Here is a 21,984-nt window from a genome sequence, read left to right on the forward strand (position 1 = left end):
CTGCCCCATACATTTTCAGACCTCAGACCTGTCCCTGGTCTCGGAATTCTTTCAGATTCAGTTTCCATACCGCAACCAGCGCTTCTGAAGGTGAACGCTTCATAGAGGCAGCCTGCCTCACTCAGCACCGCGTGCGCTCCCCCGCCATGTAAATGAGGCTGGTTAATTTAAGTAAAGCGACTGATGCCTGCGGTGTGAGAGGCAGAGGCGGGAGCAGAAGTACCGACAGCCTCTTCCTCCTCCTCCCGCGAGAGAGCGCCTCATTAACTCTCTCTCTCCTAGAAAGCAAGGTGACCCTCCGCAGAACTTTGGAGGCACTCTGTCTGGCAAGCCCCCGAGTACCAGGGCTGGGATGGGAATTGTACAAATGGCAGTGCTCGCAGAGAGCACCTTGGAGAAGGGCAGTGCTGAGTCAGTGCCGGCGAGGCGCATGCTGGCAGCATCACCTTGATAGACAATGCCCGATTCTGGGGCTGTCGACAGAAAACCTGGGCATTCTGTGACCCTGGTGACATTGGGTACCCCTGCCGCATCTGAGTGAGTAAAGTGCTGAGTGAGAACTATTATACACCTTGCTCCATGAAATTAACCATATCCAGCTGCTAGGGGCTCTGTGCTAATGCTTAGATTAAAAGCCGAATTGCAATCCATTTGTGACTTGCGGGTCGCCTTTTCTAAACTGCCCATATCTTACCCAGGCTAGTAGAATACTGTGTCCTCTGTGGTCCTGATGCTGTCCTTCAGCTTGCTCACTGAGGGTGTGTATTCTTGCCCATCTACCACCGTAATGTGCATCCTCCTTGGACCACTCTCCAATTTCTCAGGTTGAATAAGATTTGTCTCCCTTTGATTCCATCTTTGACCCCATTACTCAACCTGTCACAATAGCCGACCTCTGCTCCCTCTAAGAAGTGTTCATGGCTCGCCTGTTCAAGATGCCAGGCCCAGATCTATCGGTTTTGGCCTACTGTCGTTTGATCTCACTGATGCCTTTAGGGAAGCAGTTCATTGGCAAAATGTTGAAGGTCTGGAATGAGGGTTTCTCGAGGTCTCATTTATGCTCAATTCATTTCAATTGTTTTCTTGGCATGCATGTGGCACTGAGATGGTTCTTTTGTAGTTGTTTTGGGGTATTTCTGCTATGACATAATGAATCATCTGACAATAGTGTTAAGACTTCACAGGTACGGGTCCGTGCTAACACATAGTAGGGTTTTATGTTTTTTTTTTCCTTTCTGACCAATCAGTAGCCATCTCTGTTGCACCTCTTAATTTATCTTTCTGGGCATACGCTGCCAACTTAGGGCAAACAAAGCAATACCAAAGGGGATGATGGACGGATCGTTTGAGCAAATCAAACACTCACCCCCAGTCTGACCCTGTGCCTCATGGGAACAGTCCAGCCTGAACTGCCAAGCCATGCCTTCCCTGGACCGGAAACAAGCTTCCTGGGATCGGTTTCGGATTCATAATCCTCATCAGCCAGGCTATCTTGAATCCAGTGGCCAAGTGAGCAAGGGACTCACGTCTGAGCATACCCTGCCACACTTAGGGCAAACAAAGCGATACCAAAGGGGATGATGGACGGATCGTTTGAGCAAATCAAACACTCACCCCCAGTCAACTGATCTAGGTTTATTCCATCACCATTCTTTAGATCACTCCACCACCCCAGTTCAGACATGGCCATATGCAAATCAGTCTGACCCTGTGCCTCATGGGAACAGTCCAGCCTGAACTGCCAAGCCATGTCTTCCCTGGACCGGAAACTAGCATCCTGGGACCGGTTTCGGATTCATAATCCTCATCAGCCAGGCTATCTTGAAGCCAGTGGTAGAGTGAGCAAGGGACCCACGTCTGGGCATACCCTGCCAACTTAGGGCACACAAAGCGATACCAAAGGGGATGATGGATGGAGCGTTTGAGCAACTCAAACACTCACCCCCAGTCATCTGATCTGGGTTTAATCCATCACCATTCTTTAGATCACGCCACCACCCCAGTTCAGACATGGCCATATGCAAATCAGTCTGACCCTGTGCTTCATGGGAACGTGGGTCCCTTGCTCACTCTACCACTGGCTTCAAGATAGCCTGGCTGCCAGTAGGTGGTTATAGTCAAGTCTGTTTTTCCATAGACGGAAAATGTTGTGGTTTGCTAATAACTTTGGCCTCGTATGACAAATTGCCACAAAACTATCCCGAAAAATATTCATCCACCTCAGTTCCTTCCTAGAAAGTTTTAGGTTGAGCCATTCAGAGGGACCCAAATATGTAAAATCTCCATGCATTATCCATAGGCTTCTTAAAGACAGGTTTTAGCAAGAACAGCTGAACGGAAGTGCACCAAATTCAGCAGGATACTAGATCTTGGTCTGCAGATTTGGTGTAAATCTGTTCAGTATTTTTTTTAGATGTTTAGGCCTTCATTACAATGGTGCAAATACTATCACTATCACTGACAGGCCATTGGAGGAGCTCACTATCCAGGGAATCGGTCAGACCGCTGCTTTACAATGCTGCCGGTTGGACCGCATAGGTCGGGGGGTATGAGCACCGCCTCTGACAGAATCAAAGATCCATTCAAGATGGCCGTTGGATTCCTAACCCTTAAATGGAGGCAGTGCCCGTGCAGGCATCACTGTAGGGATTAGAGTATCCTTTTCTAACTGCCTGTTCATGGTGGTCCCACCGACATCTTGACTTGGTAAGAGTATTCTGCATCATTCAGAAACTCTGTCCATCACCACCCCCCTTTTCCAAAATCGGTTTTATCCACACTATGTGTGGGAGGGTATGCTCAGACGTGAGTCCCTTGCTCATTGCACCATCAGGATTCAAGCAAGCCGGGCAGAAGAAGGCTGTGATGCCAGAAACCGGTCCCCGGAAGCTTGTTTCCTTTCCAGTATAAGAATTGGCTTGGTAGTTTGGTTTGCCCTGTTCCCATCATGCACTGGGACAGGAACAGACTAATTTGCATATAGCCAGGTTCTGAGCTGGGATGGTGCATTGAGCTAAAAAACGGTGATGGATTAAAACCATGATCTCTTGACTTGGTAAGAGTATTCTGCATCATTCAGAAACTCTGTCCATCACCACCCCCCTTTTCCAAAATCGGTTTTATCCACACTATGTGTGGGAGGGTATGCTCAGACGTGAGTCCCTTGCTCTTTGCACCATCAGGATTCAAGCAAGCCGGGCCGGTCCCCGGAAGCTTGTTTCCTTTCCAGTATAAGAATTGGCTTGGTAGTTTGGTTTGCCCTGTTCCCATCATGCACTGGGACAGGAACAGACTAATTTGCATATAGCCAGGTTCTGAGCTGGGATGGTGCATTGAGCTAAAAAAACGGTGATGGATTAAAACCATGATCTCTTGACTTGGTAAGAGTATTCTGCATCATTCAGAAACTCTGTCCATCACCACCCCCCTTTTCCAAAATCGGTCCCACCGACATGAACAGGCAGACGGAAAGGGACTTTGGGGACCCCAATCAGGCCCCTCCATCCCCGAAGGTCACAGGTACGTGGCCTGAGAGGCACATGTTAAGCCACCAAACACATCCATGCAACATGTGCCAGGCCCCACCTAGGGCCTGGCACATGGTGCATAGATGTGCACACAGTGCCTTTTTCTACTGCGGCTTGTTTTGCAGCCCTTTCCCTGGGTCACAGCATAAGCCACAGTAGAAAAGAGCACTTTACTACCTTCTGCACGGCGGTCCTATCATAATGGGGCAGGTGGAAACGTTGACTCATTGTCGGACGGTTACCTGCCTGATACGATGGTGATCTGGCCGACCGCCATTGTAAAGAGGTAAAAAATAATTGTATCTTTTGCAGTGGAGGCTGGCACGGATCAAGAGTGGCGGGGTACTAGGTGGGGGTCGTAAGAACGTACCTTACTGACATGTCCCTCCTCCATCTCACCTCCTCGTCCCTCCGCTCCGTCGGAACAGGAAGCACATCCAGGCTCCCCAAAGCCAATCACAATTCTTCAATGTAGTGTTGTGATTGGTCTGAGCATCGTGGTTCGGCACTCAGCAAGGGAATGGAAGCATGGGCATGTTCTCCACCCAGCCTGTAATGCAGCCTGGGTCGAGAACATGCAGAGTGAGCATGAATGTTTGGCTGGCCCGAGACGGCCGGTCCAACCTTCATGCACACTTATAAAGTGTGCTCACCACTCTTCTGCTCCTCTCATCAGAGCAGCTCTTCTCTGCCCTGCAAAGCTGCCGCAGAAGGACAAAATAAAATGATTACAACCTCGAGTTAGTGTAATTTTATTTGCCCTTTATTTCACTGCTGCAAAGCAGAGGGGAAACTCTCCTCCACCTTAGTGGACAAGCCACCACTGATATTTTGTCATTTGAGGTTGCAAGAGTCCTGCGAGCCTTCCGCAAGAGCACAAAATCAAAAATGGAGGCCTGCGATTGGCATGAGGGCCATTTTTCCTGTGAGCCTTTACGCTCTCGCCGTAGCCTCTCTGATTGGCTGGCTGTTGAAATATAGGAAATGAAATATCCACCATTACTGTTTACTGTGAAAATTGGAGTTGTGGAAATTAAATTTAAAAGCTATATAAGGGCGCTGCAGAAAGGCAGTCTGTCCCCGTAAGTTTAAAAAGGTGGTGTATTAAAGATAACGTCTGTGAAGAAAATACATGCATATTGTTTTAAACTAATTTTTATGTCCTTGTGGGACTCTAGCACGATGGTGAATAGTAGAAAGGAGTAGATGAGTTCACAATACACTCTATTAGTAGGAATGCATATTGTGGTCCTTGCTTTTGAGAGGAAGTGTGTTAGAGATAAGAACTGTGATGATTAGAAGGTTTATTATTTTCATACAAAAAAGTATGCTCTCAAGACTCCTGCAGGATTGTGAGAAGTTAGGAAGGAGTAGGTGATGTCTGAATACACTCTGGCATGCACACTTGTACTGTAGGAAGGAGTCTTACTGGAGATGGTGTTTATCATAACCAACTACTTATGCTCATTTGTTTGAGAAGAGTTGGAGTAGAGTTAGGGCTCATACAAACATCCTACTATGCATACCCATCATCTGAGATAGAGGCCTGAACAGAGATCCCAGCCCCCTACACTCTACAGTCCTCACATATCATTACAGAGAGAGGTCTCAGCAGAGAGGTCATTCCCTCCACACACCCTACTACGAACACCCGTCACCTGAGAGAGAGGTCTGAGAGGAGAGGGTACTTCTTCCACTCACCCTAATATGGTAGTTACTCACCAGTATGTAAACTGTAAAACAAACTTGCACACTCATTGGAAGATGTCATTAGTGATGTGACCAATGATGTCATTTGAGATGTCATAGAACATCATGAGTGATGTCATATATGTGGCCATAAGCAGTGCTCTGCGGAGGCGCATGTTATAGTTAGCACTGTTAACTATAACTGGTGAATTTCTGTGTTTTCTTTTAGTTCAAAACGCAGATGTTGTCTCTGTGAAAAAATCATCTAGCTATAACGTTACTTTGGCCTTTGGTTTTTTCAGTGAATTTCTAAAACCAAACTAGAAATACATTATATATATATATATATATATATATATATATATATATATATATATATATATATATATATATATATATATATATATATATATATATATATATATATATATATATATATATGTATGTATGTATATGTATATATATATATATATATGTATATATATGTATATATATATATATATATATATATATATATATATATATGTATATATATATATATATATCAAACACAATCCAGGTTAACGAAAAAGAATTTCACACTGGTGCCGCGGCCTCAATTCTTCAAACGCTTTATTCAGTAATGCAACGGGTGCCCAAAGCATTTTGCTGTTTCCGTCACAGCTTGTTCACGGGTCAAGTTCTACCGATACAACATGTATTTTTAAAGTGCTAGAGACTAGTTCCGCCCTTTACTGATAGACATAGTAGAAAGACTCCATTGCTGAATCTTAAACATGTATACACAGTGAATGTACGTAAATTTTTGCAAAAACTCAAATTTGTACTCCATAATTTTCCAATACTTGAGTTAAACAATTATAATGTAAAACAAATGAAATATCAAATCATGTACTGCCCCAGTGGGCGTGGCCTTACTATTAACTCGTGTTTCTTTCACAGTACTCCATTACTCACGTTAATACTGTTGATTCATAACGCCCCAGTGGGCATTTAAACTTCATACTTCAAACAATATTCCATAATTTATGCCACTAAACAACAATCAATTTAACTTCATTATAGTTTGCAAAAGTTGAAAATGATATATATATATATATATTTCCAAGAAGCATCAGATGCATTCCCCAGTTACCGGAGCTCATGGTCCTTCAGGGTGGTCTCACAAATGTGGGCACGGGGCAGCCCACCTTAATTCCTTCCTAGGACAACAAACAAGTGAGACCCAATGCAGCAACAAGGGCTTTATTTAAAAAATCACAGCGCCTGCTCCATGTGTCTAACGTTTCGGCGTTATGCCTTGCTCACAGACTGGAACGCAAGCGCGCAGGTGCGCTAGAGTTTTTCAAACGCGGTGCAGCACGTGGCTGTGAAGATGTACATCAATGCCCAGAATGCATCGTGCGGGATAAGTCAATACTCGGCAACAGTCCCGTCACAACGCACATGCATGATAGTAAACTCAGGTTATAATACAACAGTCACGGCAGTGCAAAGATTGCCGCTACTCTTTTGTAGATGCATTTGACTCCGAAGAGGCCAGTGAAGCCGCAAGATCATGACAGGAAGTCACCCTGTCTGAACCCCTTCCATGCATCAGCCTCTTTCCTCAGTGGGTCCTCAGTGGGTTAGGGAGGCGCGAGTGGACCAGTCTCCTCAATAAACATTTCCTAGAAGCATCAGATGCTTTCCCCAGTTACAGGAGCTCATGGTCCTTCAGGGTGGTCTCACAAATGTGGGCACGGGGCAGCCCACCTAAATTCCTTCCAGGACAACAAACAGGTGAGACCCAATGCAGCAACAAGGGCTTTATTTCAAAAATCACAGCGCCTGCTCCATGTGTCTAACGTTTCGACGTTATGCCTTGCTCACAGACTGGAACGCAAGCGCGCAGGTGCGCTAGAGTCTTTTAAATATATATATCTATATACATGGATGGATGGATGGATGGATGGATGGATGGATGGATCCCATTTGACTGCACTCATTCGTACTTTTTTAATTTACTTTCCTCACTTGACAAGAAGATGTATACAAAGGTTATCATCCAGTTGGATGGTGATTTGGCAACCACGAAGTCCTGTTTTACTCCTGAATCACCTCATAAATACAGAAAAACTCTCTAACGTTCAACTCAGACAAGATAAAGGTGATCATTTTTGCTGGTGTGCCTGGAGACTGTTCTTCAACTTGGTGTTCTGAGGATTCTGGGGACTGTTCAATTATTATCTCAAAGGTACAAAACTTTGGACCCCTTTCTGATTTAGTTCTCCTTGATACCTCGGGTTGAATAAAGTCTCCTTCACCTATTTATTGCTTTTCTTTGAAAGATTGTTGCAATCCTCACTCTCAAATCTAGAACAAACTGTGGTATAGCTGCTATTTCTTTGGGATTGGCACTGAGGCAATTCTCCGTATTTTGACATTCCCAAATCCATTTTTCCAAAGTATTCAGAATATTGTGGTAGATTCACCTTGAGTCTGCCTCCCCAAACTTCTATGTCTTTCTCAGATTATGCGGCGAGGTGGACCGATCCTTGGAGGGTCACACCTTGTGCCGAGCACTGCTTTTAGGCACTACTACCCTCATCTCTCCTCCACCAAAATGGAAAATTAAAAAAGGCTTCTCAGTCTACAGCAGATGTCCTGGAGAGATGTAAAAGCCAATAATCACCATGACTAGTTGGTTCATCCAAACAGAGCTAGGAACCCACTACATGCAAAGGTTTCCAGGCCACCTTGTATTTCACCGTGTGATATCAGCTTCTTCCTGGATGACCGTGTGAAGGGAGCCAACATCTTGTGAAACAATGTGGCATCCTTTTTGTTGGCATGTCTGCTGTCCATACCGCCAAGCTCCATTAGTTACACCACAGTCAATGCCAAGTGCCTTCAAGGCCCTCTTTGTTTGCCACTGTACCCATTCAGTCATTATCTCTTCCTTTCTTCAATTCATTTTTGTCAATATCATTCAATGAGAAGGCTCAGTTTTTCTTCTTAAGACTTCGTCTGGATCCTACATTTTGCTATTCTAACCTTGATGGCAGATTTGAATTTGTTCACCACAATATTGTGGAACTTTCTCCCATCTGCTTTCTAGTTCATACGCACTCCCTTACGCTTCCTAAATCACCAGGCGCTTCACCTCTTCCATCTAGCCTTACCTCCATGTGAGTTCATGGATGTCAACCATTGGGTATCGGGACGTTTTATAAATGTTCATTCATTGAAATCTGTGCTTGAAAGTTCCCCATGGCGAATGTTAGCACAAAGGGTTCCTAAACTTTCCTGGCATGCGTTTAGGTCACAGGGTGTACTGGAGTCCTCCTCTAAATGCAGCCTCCTCAGTGGTGAGTAGTGCTCTGGTCATGAACCTGCAAATAGGGATAATCTGGCAGATGCATGCCTTTTGCTATTCCTAAATAGCGATTTTTAAGGAATCGCTATCTAGGAATGGCAAAAGCCTATGCATGTAGGAATCGCTATTAAAATAGCGATTCCTAAACATTCCTTAATTGCTACTCGCAAATTGCTAGTCGCTATTAAGGAATGCAGTACCATTCATTCATATGGGCCTACATGCCCATAGGAATGAATTGAAGATTGCATGAGCAATTTGCGAGTACCATTAGGTACTCGCAAATTGCTCATGGAATTTCAAGGGTACAAGGGTGTCAAAATGACACCCTGTTGCCCCCTTGAAATTGATCTCTGTACATATGTTGCACACACACATGCCCTAAGGGCATGTGTGTGCGCAACATGAAACTTTGAAAAATGCACAAAAGTGCTTTTTTCAAAGTTTTAGCAACTTACCATGAAGTTCAACTTCATGGTAATTTGCTACTCCTATTAGCGAACTCGCTATTTTTTTGACTTTCATGCATTGCATTTAAGGAATCTCAATTTGGGATTCCTTAAATGCAATCGCAATTTAAGGAATCTCAATTTAGAGATTCCTTAAATTGCGATTTTTGCATTTGGGATGATGCATCCCAAATGCAAAAATACCGGTCGCAAAGGGGCAGATTTTGAGAATCTGCCCATTTGCGACCGGTATTTACTTTGATGCATATGCCTGAATATCTTTTTTAAATCATGCAGTCTATTATTTACAACAATTATCACTAATCCTCTAGTCCAGCCTATAACGAGTAGAGTTTCATCAAGAGGAGTTCAAACCTGAAGATGAATAGGTGAAGTCTGTCATATCTTGGAATCTTCTCAAAAGCATATGAGTACTACAAGAGTACTCTTACATGCCTTTGCTGATCACTCGTATAGCTTGCCATGCTTCCCCATTACCACTCTTCCTTCGAACAACAATATGGTATTGAGTGAAGGATATTATGTTTGTTCTTCTATGATTACTAGCAGTGTGGGCGATGATTTGTGCACACAATATGTCTTGTTTCCATAGGAACATCATGAGAACATTTTGTGAAATGTCTTCTAATTAAAAGAAAATACACAAGACTCAGTGTCAGGGACCCACAGCAGCACTGGGTTCACCTTCGTGAAAGGGTCCTATGTTCTGTTCTAATTGCCTTTCTATAACAGTTGATTCTGCACCTGTAAGGAAAAAAATGTAAACTCTTCAATAAAAAGCTGAAAGAACAAAACAAAGAAAACGTTAATTGCAGGAGCAAGGACATCACCATAATGGAGAACAAATGATTGTAAGAAGTAAATAAAAAAGACATGTACACACCCAGGATCTGAATCAACATCCTAAATAACATCAGCACCGCTCCAAGCCTCCCTCAAATCAGGAAGAAACCGAAGACGTACCTCATAAAGGAGCTTTATCCTTCAATACGCTAGATATTACTTGTCTTCGGCACACCTTCTCCGATTATAGCTTCCCTTAGGCTCTCGGGTGTGTCTAGTGCTCCCTAGATTCAAAGGTAGGTTTGAGTTAAACTTGCACTAATACAAACATGTACATATAGATGGAAAGTCATCAGTAATTGAAGGACTATCAGATAATCAATGGCTGCCTGTTGAAAAGACATTGTTGAGGCATCATATGTCTGCCTGGGATTCCAAAAACCGATCACAATAAATTGCCCGTAGACCCCATCGTCTTACATAACCTTTCATCACAATTACCCATGGTCCACCGATAAGCTCTACAAAATGGTTCTTGGTGACTGAAAATGCTGTGCCCTGCGTTGGCATTTTGCATCACTAAATGGAACATAAAGGACGGGTCTTAAAATAAGTCCTTTTATTTCCAAAGGGCATCAAAAAAGAAGCTGGACAGCCAGTACCATTTCCATTTCATTGTATCGTCAATCTTTCTTCTATTTCCATGATTTGCAATGGCAATAGAAGATGAGTACTCTCTCTCCTGGTTCATAAGCATGCTGCTCAAGGTTAGGCTGACTATACAGCTGATGGGCAGGGAGCCTGGAGAGGTGATCAGAGCATCCAGGTGAAAGTGGCATTATAGCTGTTGTAAGGCCTTCCTCCCTCCCCGCTCACATTGAGTCCTCAGATAAATGTTGGGGATCAGCACTTATTTCAGTGCAAATTAAGCTCCAGATTGCATGTGCATTTGTCATATGTATGTACCATCAACATTTGTCATGCAGCCAGTGATCCTTGAACACCTCTGGATTATAGTTAGTGCCATTGTATATAGCAAGCTTCCCAACTAATGTCTACTGACAGGGTGGTCTGACCTTGCTTTAGCAGCATAAAGTTAACAGTAAACATGCAGAGTCAGGCGGTCTTAAACCAGGCCCGGACTGGCCGTTGCGGGCACCGGGCAATCCCCCGGTCGGCCGCAAGGGTGGGGGCCGGTTTTGGGCCCTGGGGGCCGTTTTTGTTACAGAGCCGTTTTTGCAGCATAGCTGCAAAATCGGCCCTGTAACAAAATCGGCCGAAAAGCGGCCCTGGCAAAGCGCTCGGCCCCCCAAGGGGGGGCCGGCCGAGCACTTTGCCAGGGCCGGTTTTGGTTCCCAGTCCGGCCCTGGCTTAAACTGGTGGTATAAAGATAATGACCCCAAACTGTATGAGGGGGTTATAAGGCATGAAGGAAATCTTTAATGTTAAGACTGCATGCCAAGTTTGTATATCCGCATTTTGTATACAAAAATATAATTCCCTTGGGTGCAGATTTTTTGTTATTAACTCTGTAGGAAAGTGGATTATTATCTGGGGTGGGCAAGTGTCCACCTGAAAGGATAAGGCTACAACCTGTTGTATGTTACACGTATTAAATAAAATAAACCGGTGCTCAATCCCTGGCAACATAACATAGAGCAGTCAGGCTTAAATCAGAGGCAATATGTAAAGTATTTAGCAGTGGGTACACAGTAGAAAAAGTCACACAAAACATGAGAAAATTCTACAAGCAATTATAAAATTAAGAGAAAAACCTTTATGAGTAAACTATGATCAATAGGACAAAAATTGAATAGGGGGAACCAGAGTTATTAATTGTAAAAGATTTGAGTGAAATATCTCAAAGTGCCAATGATAGTCTATGGAAGAGGTAGACCAGGACCTAAGCACTATTTGAGACAGGGTGCAATTAAGTCATAGTTGGATACAAGAAGTGGTTTGGTCCGGGTGAAATTCTGGAAGTCAAAAAGTTAAAAAAACGTTTCTAAGTCCAAACACAGAAATGAACTTTGTCACTTTTGATATGAAAACGCATTTGTGATATAACCAAATATTAAATTGTAGTTGCAGCTGTGGAACTGAAGACGGGATACTTGAAGCAGGCTGGTCATGCTTACGGTGCTTTGGAGATTTCTTGCAGAAATATTTTTAGTCCCAACAAACCTGTGTTGATTATTCAGAGCTGCTTGGAGCCTTGACTGTAAAGGACCTGAAAGTCAATCTGACATTGTGGAACTGCTGGTGAGATACTTTATCCCATAGGTCCCCTGAATCTCTGGATGAAACGTTTTTCAAACATTCCAGTTTTTTTTATTGTGCTCAACCAACTCCAGGAGTACACTTCTAAGGCCCCCAGAACATCAGAGGAGGGAACATAGGGTATGATGTAGAGACCCACAGTAAAGTCCAGTCCAGGTCCAGTTGCCACTGGTCATTTGGGTACTTCCGGGGAAAGACCTCTTGCAGCTTGTTGTTTCTCTGTAGCCATACAGCCATGGAGGCCACTTATTTGTCTTGGACACAACATAGAGCCAGTCCAGAACTTGAGCATTCCTCTTGTCAGAAACAGCAGGTTCAGTCCTCTTTTGATCTTCTGCATGTCCAGAAAATGTTCTGTGGACATGCCGTGGAGTGCAACATTCATGCCTGGCACCAGCTAGTGGTGAGAGTGACTCCCGTGCACTCCCTAACCAATGTAAAAGTAAAAGTTAACGGGGGCAACCCAACTCATTTTTCAGCAGTTCTTTTAGCAGACAGTCCAACTGTGCCACTAGCTCTCAAAAACATTCTTCTCATGTGCAAAGCGTGTATGCCAACCCAGAGGTATAACCGGGGTAATGAAGTCTCTCTCTACTGTGGTCCCTCAAAACAAGATTTTAGGGTAGATTTTCTCCCATTGGGTATTGTGCCAGCCTAACTAGAGCCAAAGGCTGAGGCATTTACATGTGTCATGTAACATTTGCTTATGCCAGGGCCCCTTTGAAGTAAATTAAGTTCCAGGCCCACCACAACTGGTCTTTCTACCTGGGAGTCATAACACCTCCCCACTTCCAGACTAGTCTCTCTGCTCTTGGACCCGTTTTCCCTGCTATTTAACACGTAATTTAGACCAAGTAAAAGTTAAGCAGTTGCTGGAGAGTTAATGCAAATTATCCTTCATCAGATTCAGGCAAAGTAAGGGTAGCTTTTTAACAATTCCAGTATATTTAATAATTATCTAACTGTTCCATTAGATTCAAGGGAGTAGCCAGAAAAATGAAAATACACCACACTTTGAGCCACATGGGATGAAAAGTCCAAACAAAGTGAGCAATCCCGGCCCGTTTTAATAAGGAGATAGTGGCCATTGTTTGCCTTTTTTCTCTCCATCTTTCTTTCCTATTTTGTATTCATTTCTTTCTTCCCTTTTCATTCTGTTTTCCCATCTTTCTTTTGTTCTGTCCATCCTTCTTTCATGTGTCTTTTGAGCTCTCTGTCCTTTATATTATTGTTTAATTTTTCTTCCTGCTTTCCATATTTTCTTTGCTTAGTCCCATTCTCACATTCTTGTTCCCTACTTTTTATTATTTGCTGTACTTCCTTTGCCCCTATTCTCATGTCTCTTTCTTCTTAAATTCCTTCCATTTGCTAATTCTTTATTTTATTGCCATGGCCTCCAACCCATTTCTCAATTTTTTCAATATTTCATTGTATTTTCAGCTTTTTTTCTCTCCTCCCATTTTATTTCTTTATTTCTTCCTGCTACCCCTTTTTCCAAGTTTCATTCTTTTCTTCCTCCTCCCATTCTTTTTCCCTTTCTGCTCTTCTCTCCTTTCCATATTTCTTTTCTCTCCATTCCTTCAAGTGATTTCATTGCACTTGCCTCTAAATATTTTTTCTTTTATATTCAAAACATTTATCTTACATTCTATCACCATATTAAGCTTTTTAGAACTCCTTCACCCCTTCCCTATCTCACACCTGTATCACTATAATTTATAGATCTTTACTACTGGCTTGCAGTGACCTGCAAGCGAGAGATAAAATTTAAGAAGGGTTGTAAAACAATTTAGTCTGTCCCATGCACCTCCGCTTAAGATAGCATATTGGAGGGCTTTGCTACGCCCTTGAGACTTGATTTTGATTAAATATAACAATAAGTCTTTGACTGAAGTCTGAAGCTGGTACAGGTCAAAAGTTATAGATTAAAGTATATCATCTATACTTTGAGTTGCCCTATCTTTCAGTTCCAGACTGACCAGTGACAGTGTTGATTGTTGGTTATTTACTAGGGGAATCTGTCTTTTCTACAGTTATACTTGAAACACTCAAATATTATGCAACCTACTTTGTGGGCAGCAAGGTGCACTTCAGAGTGACGTATTTCAAAAGTGTGACTTTGACAGGCCTATGCAGTGGGTTTCGAGCTGCTGCTGTCAGTTTATAGAGGGTAGGCCTCAGGCCATGTTTTCACTGCCACTCTAGTGGATGGCACAATAGGTGCTGGAGTCTACAAGTAGCATTGAACTTCCCATGCCATGAGTGCACTTCTGTACCATTTACTATGACCTTGTAGGGAAAGGAAATATGCCAATCAGGATTTAAGCCAATTTTTACATGGTTTAAGGGTAAGAACTCATAAACTGGGCACTGGATAGCACTGTTCACTCGTTAGAGTTCAAGATTACCAGCTGGTTAATCTAAAAGAAAAAGAGGAAATACTGGTAGTGAACACGTAAAAAGGAGCCACTTTGTAATAACCTCCAATGAAGCATTATTTTTGTAAAATATATATAAGTTAGATGATATTCTGACTACGATATTCTGAAATCGTACCTTTAGTACATTAGTGTTTTCTAAATATCCAGTTATATATTTTATCAAAGTCACCTCCCCTGCCTCTCAGTGTAAGATGATTCAGAAAAGGGGGTGGTGATGAACAGAGTGTCTGAATTAAGCAGACCACTCTTACCCAGTCCAAAGATCAGGGCTTGATCCATCACCATTTTTTAGCTCACTGCACCATCCCAGCTCAGAACCTGGCTACATGCAAATTAGTCTGTTCCTGTCCCAGTGCATGATAGGAACAGGGCAAACCCAACTACCAAGCCAATTCTTATACTGGGAAGGAAACAAGCTTCCGGGGACCGGTTTCTGGCATTTCAGCCGTCGTCGGCCCGGCTTGCTTGAATCCTGATGGTGCAATGAGCAAGGGACTCACATCTGAGTATACCCTTCCACGCTTATGGTGGGATGGGGCAGTGAGCTAAATAACGGTGATGGATCAAGCCCTGATCTTTGGACTGGGTAAGAGTGGTCTGCTTAATTCAGACACTCTGTTCATCACCACCCCCTTTTCTGAATCGTTTTTGGCCACTATAGGTGTGGCAGGGTATACTCAGACATGAGTCCCTTGCTCACTGCTCCATCAGGATTCAAGCAAGCCGGGCGGACGACGCCTGAAATGGCAGAAACCGGTCCCCGGAAGCTTGTCTCCTTTCTGGTGAAGAATTGGCTTGGTAGTTTGGTCTGCCCTGTTCCCATGATGCACTGGGCCAGGGACAGACTAATTTGCATATAGCCAGGTTCTGAGCTGGGATGGGGCAGTGAGCTAAATAACGGTGATGGATCAAGCCCTGATCTTTGGACTGGGTAAGAGTGGTCTGCTTAATTCAGACACTCTGTTCATCACCACCCCCTTTTCTGAATCGTCTCAGTGTAAGCCAGCTTTTCTATTTTGTTTAAATATTACATGCAATTGAACACCTTTGCAATTTGAGAGTTATGTTTAACTTTCTGGTCATAAGACCGAGGCATCAAGAGTAGAGGTCCCTCAACTTTTCTATAAAAGAAGCTGATGATCAATGAAAACCATCCCAAGCTAATAATAGTAAGTTGTAGTAGTGACAACATCAGATAATATTACATTAGTGACCCCCCCATACAAGTTTATCAGGAGTGATCACGTCAGTGCATCAGGTAGGGTTGTCGCCATTAATGTTAAAAAGGCTTTGCTAACTTGGAATGTCTTAAATGAGTAATATATAATGACGATAGCTGCAGTGCCCTTGGCACCAAGGTAATAACATCTATATATATAAAAACCATAGTATGTCCGTTTGTCCTTTATGCATTTGGGAAGTTGTTGAGTACACTCCCGCGAAGGTTTCGGGCTAAAAAAATATTTGTGTACGCACCAGACGGAAAAACTAAAAATACCGTGGATCCACAGGCACTCAAATAAATAAACAGAATTAAAACAACATTTTAAAATGTTTTACATATTAAAATGAATAAGTTTCAATAAAAATGACACAATGTAAATTGAATGGTATCATAACAAGTTTCCTTAAATGTCCTTTCTTCTGAGATCGCAGCAACACGCGATGGGTAAGCTAGTTATTAATAAATCTTCATAACGCCACATGATGTATCAGTCAAATATCAGCTTTAAACATTTGTGGAAATTCAACTAATGTTCGTCTCTAATACACACTTTTCAATTTAGGTATACATATATTAATTAAATAGCAAAAGCTTCTAATTTTTTATTCAGGTTGCACATGAGAGCTACTTACAGGTAGCTGGAGAGTTACCAGTAGCTCATGATCTACTCGTTGGAGAAACATGTAAGAAGCATCAAGACTCGCCTCATGGGCAGCATCTTATGTCTTCCATTTCACCACTCCTTCAAGGTCAGTTGACCGCACTCCCAGGTGGGAGGTGGTCTTCAAGGCACCTCCTACAGATTCCAGGTTAGAGCACAACTAAGAGGCTCCTGACATAGGGATAGGCTGGAGGAGCAACGGAGGTGGCACTGCTTATTTGGATCTTCTCTTCCTGCGGCTCTCCATCTTATGTTGTCCCCATGAGAGCTTATTTAAAGTTCCGTCCCATGACTGTGCAGTACGAGTCTCTTCAGCAGTGATGCTCTACCACGGCACCTTATGACAGAAGCCTGCATTTATTTTATCTTAGGGAATATAGAACAAATTGGTAAGTCTGCATTTTGGAGTGTCACTCTTAGGCTCCATCAGCCTACCTGTCCATCACCCTTCTGCCCAGACTGGTCAATTTATGCTAAGACTACACGCAGAGGTAGGTGGGAATTCTAGCCCGAGTGTCTTCCAAGAGCCACACAAGAAATCTGCTGCCAGGTAGGATCACACCCTGGAGCCTGAGGAGTGGTTGCCCCAGCTCATAGAGTGAACCACAGTGTTTGTTAGGATAGGGCTCTTCAGTTAAAGCAAAGGAGAAAGGAACAATGGCATTATAGGGAGGGGTGAGTGTTGAATATGTACTGTAAGTAACCAGTCACCTGGTCCACTCCACCAAGAGAAAGGGGCTCTGATGGGGCTTTTTCTTTGCTCTACAACCTGCTACTGCAACAGACTTCTCCTTCTCAAAGTCCTTTGCATTAGTAAAGTCAGTGCAAGTGACTTTGTGAAGGCAAGTCTGAAACTGCAATGCACAAAGTGCTCTACTGTTGGCAATGACACTTACTAATTGAAAAACACTCATTGTAACGCCTTGTGAATCACATCAGAAAATGAAGGCAAAGGGTCTTCCCCAAAAATTGATGATCGCAAAGGTTTACACAAATGCCTTGACATGTTTTTGCAGTCGTAAAACAGGTAATGGTTAGCACATGCCAAGGGCAGAGTCAAAGCTTTCACAAGGTATAAACTATCCAAAATTGTCTTCTTATTTTCTGCTTGTGCTAGCTGGGGACATGGGAGGTGAGGCAGTGGCCCCATAGAATACTGCATTTTGTTTATGGTATCTGAATAACAATGTGCCACTTATTTTGGAACTTGACAAGGGCAGAGATCATAGTGCTGGTACAATGAGGTTTCAAATGTATGGATAGAGGTCTCCATCCCATCATTCAAAACTTTTTACTATGAGTCGCGAGCGAGTTTCTGTCTCAATATTCATGAAGCATGAGGATTGCAACTGGTAGTTGAAAAAGCCATTCGTGGTGTAAGGGCTTCAAGTATCTGATGCACCAGAAAAGTTCTGGTTGGTCGCAAAATAATCAAAGTTTGTGTTCTTTTGAGAATCAGACCCAAGATCGGGCTTTGAACTGTTGACATTGTAGGCGTCAGATTCATCATAGCCTTTAGCGGTGCACGCTGAATGTGTTGTAGATGATGTAGAGTGTATGCAAAATTACCCAGAAATCTCTACAACCTATTGATAGCAGAGGCATAAGGGATTTAATTTTTTCCTGCGTCGCCTTTTGGAAAATGTTTTTCAGTCCTGTTGTGAAACAGTTACAAACAGCATTACTTTAGAGCAACATGTACTGTCCTTAGGTCACTCAGGGTACCAGAAAGAAAGCTAAAAGGCAGCAGCAGCGGCCAACATAAAGGAATGGTACTGGGGTCACGTGGGAGGTGTCGCGAGGTGTGGAGAATTGAATACAAAAAATAACAAAACTTACCTTTTGCCGACGGACGCTCCAGCATCCCGTCTCCTCGCACCACCTCTCCTCTTCCTGCCTGCTGGTCCCAGCAGCCCCTGGAACATACTTCCATGTCCAATGCGGGAATTGGTCTGAGCGGCAGAAAAGACACCCTGCTCAGACCAGGGAGTCTGTGCGGGTTTCTCCAGTCCGGCTGCTCAATTCAGCGGGGCTGGAGAAACGTAAGTGCGCATGTGTGTTTTGGTCAGCCTGAAACAGCCGGCCAACACACATATGTTGGCCTAATGGCTAGGGCGCTCGACCTCGGGTCTGGGTTCGAGTCTCGGTAACGACGCCAAAACCTCCTGTGATTCTGGGCAAATCACTTAGTCTCCCCGTGCCTAAAATGAAAGTGTGTCCTCATGTAACGTAACTGGAAAATATGTAAAGCGCTCTGATACCTGATTTGGTTCGGGTCTAGTTTGCGCTATATAAAACTCTGCAACAAAAAAAAAAAAATATGTGCACTTTGGGAGTGGAGTGCACTAGCTCTCCTCCTCCTCCCTTCCATACCCCAACAGCGTTGGCTAAGAGCCGGCAAATGAAATTAAAACGATGCATGAGCATCATTTTAATTTACATTTGCCGGCTCTCAGCCAGGAAGTGGGCGACGCTCATCCACCATTATGGAGGAGCCGCCACTGAGCAGGTGGACCTGGCCATATCTGGCCACCCACCTATTTTTACAATTAAATTCTAGTGGACCTGCTGTGCTCACCTTTAACAAACTCCTCACTGTGATTAAATGAAGCAAAATCTATATTGCTTTATTTTGGTTTTGTCGAAAACCATTGCTCCAGGGCTCTGTGGGCGGTTTGTTTAATAACACTAATGCATGTTCTCTTCGGTGCTATGTTTTTTAGGCTTTTGTAGAAAGTATAAAATAATTAGACATCGCTAGTTTTTTTCTGTAGGTAAACAATATAAAGTGAAAAGCGTCTCTGCTAAATACTAACTATGAAAATCACCAGGGCTTATATTCTGTAGGTAGGTTTTATACATGTTCCTGAAGGGGCTTCTTTGACTTGCAAGAAATGTCTTTAAAATTTGATATTTGAAAAAGTTCTGTATTTTTTTGTTTATCCAGTATTGGGGTATCTTCCATAGATGCCTGAATCATTCCGCGTCGTCGTAGTGGGACTCCCACTACGACGGGGAATGATTCAGGCATGTGAATCTATGAAAGATGGTATACAACCTTTACCACGCATTTTTTACCACGCACTACCATTACAACGCGGTTTTACCACGCATACCATTACAACGCATTGCGCTGGGGGGCGCTCTAGGATAGGGAATAGGTTAATTTACTATCCAATAACCTTCCCTAGTGTCCACGGGGACTGGAGTTGGAATAGTAAATTAAACTATTCACTATCCAGCACCCCAAAGCGCTATGCGTTGTAATGGTATGCCTGGTAAAAACCGCGTTGTAATGGTATGCGTGGTAAAAGTATGCGTTGTAACGTCATACATCCATGAAAGATACCAATACTGGATAACTGCAGTTACAGGTAAGTAACTTATTTCTACCTGTAGTTTCTAATGCCTCTTTCATAAAACATTACTTTCTATGTAAACATGTCAAGCGCTCTATGAACACACTCTTGCTCTGTAAACAAGCCATTCTCGCTGCTGACTTTTTATTCTCTGTAAAAAGCTTATTCCCATATTTTTTTCATTCTCTGGGTTTTCTTTGTAAACAGTTATTCTCCTTGTAAACATTCCTTTCCCTCTAGAAATAGTTAATTCTAGGTTTGGGTAAACATGTCATTCACTTAGCAAAAATCTCATGTTCTCTGTAAAATACTCCCTTTTATCCATAACCCAGTCATCATCTCAGTAAAATAATTAATTGTCTCCATAAACATCGACATAACCCTCTGATGCATTGGTTTTTCGAAGACAATATTCTTCCACCTAGACCTTGCTTGCGTCATCTCACCTTTCAAGTGCCCTCTTCGTACTTTGAAAGCCAGCTAATATTTATTGCTCATCTTCATCGTTCATTTGTATGTTGAAATGTGCCTCTATCAATTTATTTCGTCCATTTTGTGTATGGTTGTCAGTTACTTCTAATTGCTTTGAGGGCTTGGCGGTTGAGAGTTTCTCAAATTCTGCAGTGTCCTCCGATGGTGAATAATTTTATTTCATCAAGGATCAGATTATGTAAATTGATACGTCACGCTTCACCAAGAAAGAAAAACAATGTCAACAAATAAGGGCTTTATGAAATGAACTCTTTGTATCACTTTGGTTTCAAGCTGTCTGAGGCAATTATCTAGTTAGTCACTCTCTACAGCATTGTGTTCAGGCCTCTCCAGCCTGTTCTCAGCATCCAGTTCCATAAACATTAACACATTAATGTCCCCATCATGACAGGCCACACTGACCATGGATTGCCATGGCCAGACTAGACATACTCTGCATGCCGCTCTTCAATATTCTCCATGATATACGTCAAGTTTGAACATTGGCCGCCCGATTATTGATTTAACCACAAAGGTGGGCCTACAATTTAGGAAATCTTTTAGAACTGTCTTCCATTCTTGTTAAAGAATTTATAGCCTGATGTAGAGTTTGGCAGATGGGTTAGTCTGTCACAAATGTGGCGGATAGCCTGTCTACCTTATTACAGGTGTATAATGTCCTATGACACTTGTTATAAGGAGGACGGGATATCGTGAAGAGCGGTGTCCACTTTGCAAAGCAGTATCACATGCTTCGACAGGCCTCTGGAATAACAATGTGTGCGACTGTAATTGTGTTAGGTCATTGATAGGGAAATTACTCTCTTGTATGATCGCGTGCTCGCAGAACCCCATCCTTGACGTGTGATCATGGTGACTGACCTCCAATCTTCTTTCTTTTAGTTTCAGCTCCAGTCCTTCCTGGTTGTCTGCAGTGCCGATTTCCCAGAAGAGAATGGCTGCTGTGACCTCCCTGCAGAGGTATGTATTTCAGCGAACAAGGAGTGACCAGCAGTGAGGTGAATGAGTTCAATAAAGGCAGATTGCTTAATGTAATTAAACAAATCCAGCTTACTTCTGTCTACAAGAACAACACTCCTAAAGTCTGCCTGGAAAGTTCTGTGGACCTGTAGTGTAGCTCCTATCATCCCAATAGGCTCTGCGCATTGGAATAATACCTACAATAGTAAAGGCCTAGACCAGACGTTAACTAGGTCTACTACTGTCGATATTAGACTTAAAGTTTTGGGTTTGCCAGCTTAGCTCAGAGTTCACTAGAAACTTTCTCGAATGTTCAGGAAAGAATTAACTTCCCTGATTAGACAAGAAGGGATTTAGTTTCTGACAACCATAGAACATGACAACTTTGCTCTCCCCTAATCAAGAGTAAATCTCGAGAGTCGTGTGAACAAAAGGCAATTTATTTTACTCAGTCAGTACGTGCATTCTTAGTCTCATCAGATTGTAGAGAAAAGGAAGAGACGGGCGTGTTCAATAAAAAGGTGTTATTTATTGATCAGTCTCTTTTCTCATACAAGAGAAATGGATCGATATTATTGCAATACTTATAGTTAAGTAAAGTGCATACATTAAAAGCAATAGTATAAAATAATACTGTAAAAACATTGATATGGTTTCTAAGCCATAAGATGTTTAAAATGAATAAAATATATTACATACACATATACATTTGACTAAACGTACTCAACTGGTGTTTCTA

At 42.8% G+C, this 21,984-nt stretch overlaps 1 protein-coding gene across 1 annotated transcript in view; it reads left to right on the forward strand.

Annotated features, from left to right (window-relative positions):
* Positions 1 to 21,984, forward strand: part of COL20A1 (collagen type XX alpha 1 chain) — a 511,940-nt gene that overhangs the window by 383,170 nt on the left and 106,786 nt on the right. Inside the window, exon 29 of the mRNA XM_078651638.1 lies at positions 21,168 to 21,245. Within this exon, the coding sequence (XP_078507764.1) occupies positions 21,168 to 21,245 (78 nt within the window). The remainder of the gene's footprint in view (positions 1 to 21,167; positions 21,246 to 21,984) is intronic.

Source organism: Lissotriton helveticus, chromosome 7 (genome assembly GCF_964261635.1).
Source record: "Lissotriton helveticus chromosome 7, aLisHel1.1, whole genome shotgun sequence".
In the NCBI taxonomy this organism is placed as follows: domain Eukaryota; kingdom Metazoa; phylum Chordata; class Amphibia; order Caudata; family Salamandridae; genus Lissotriton; species Lissotriton helveticus.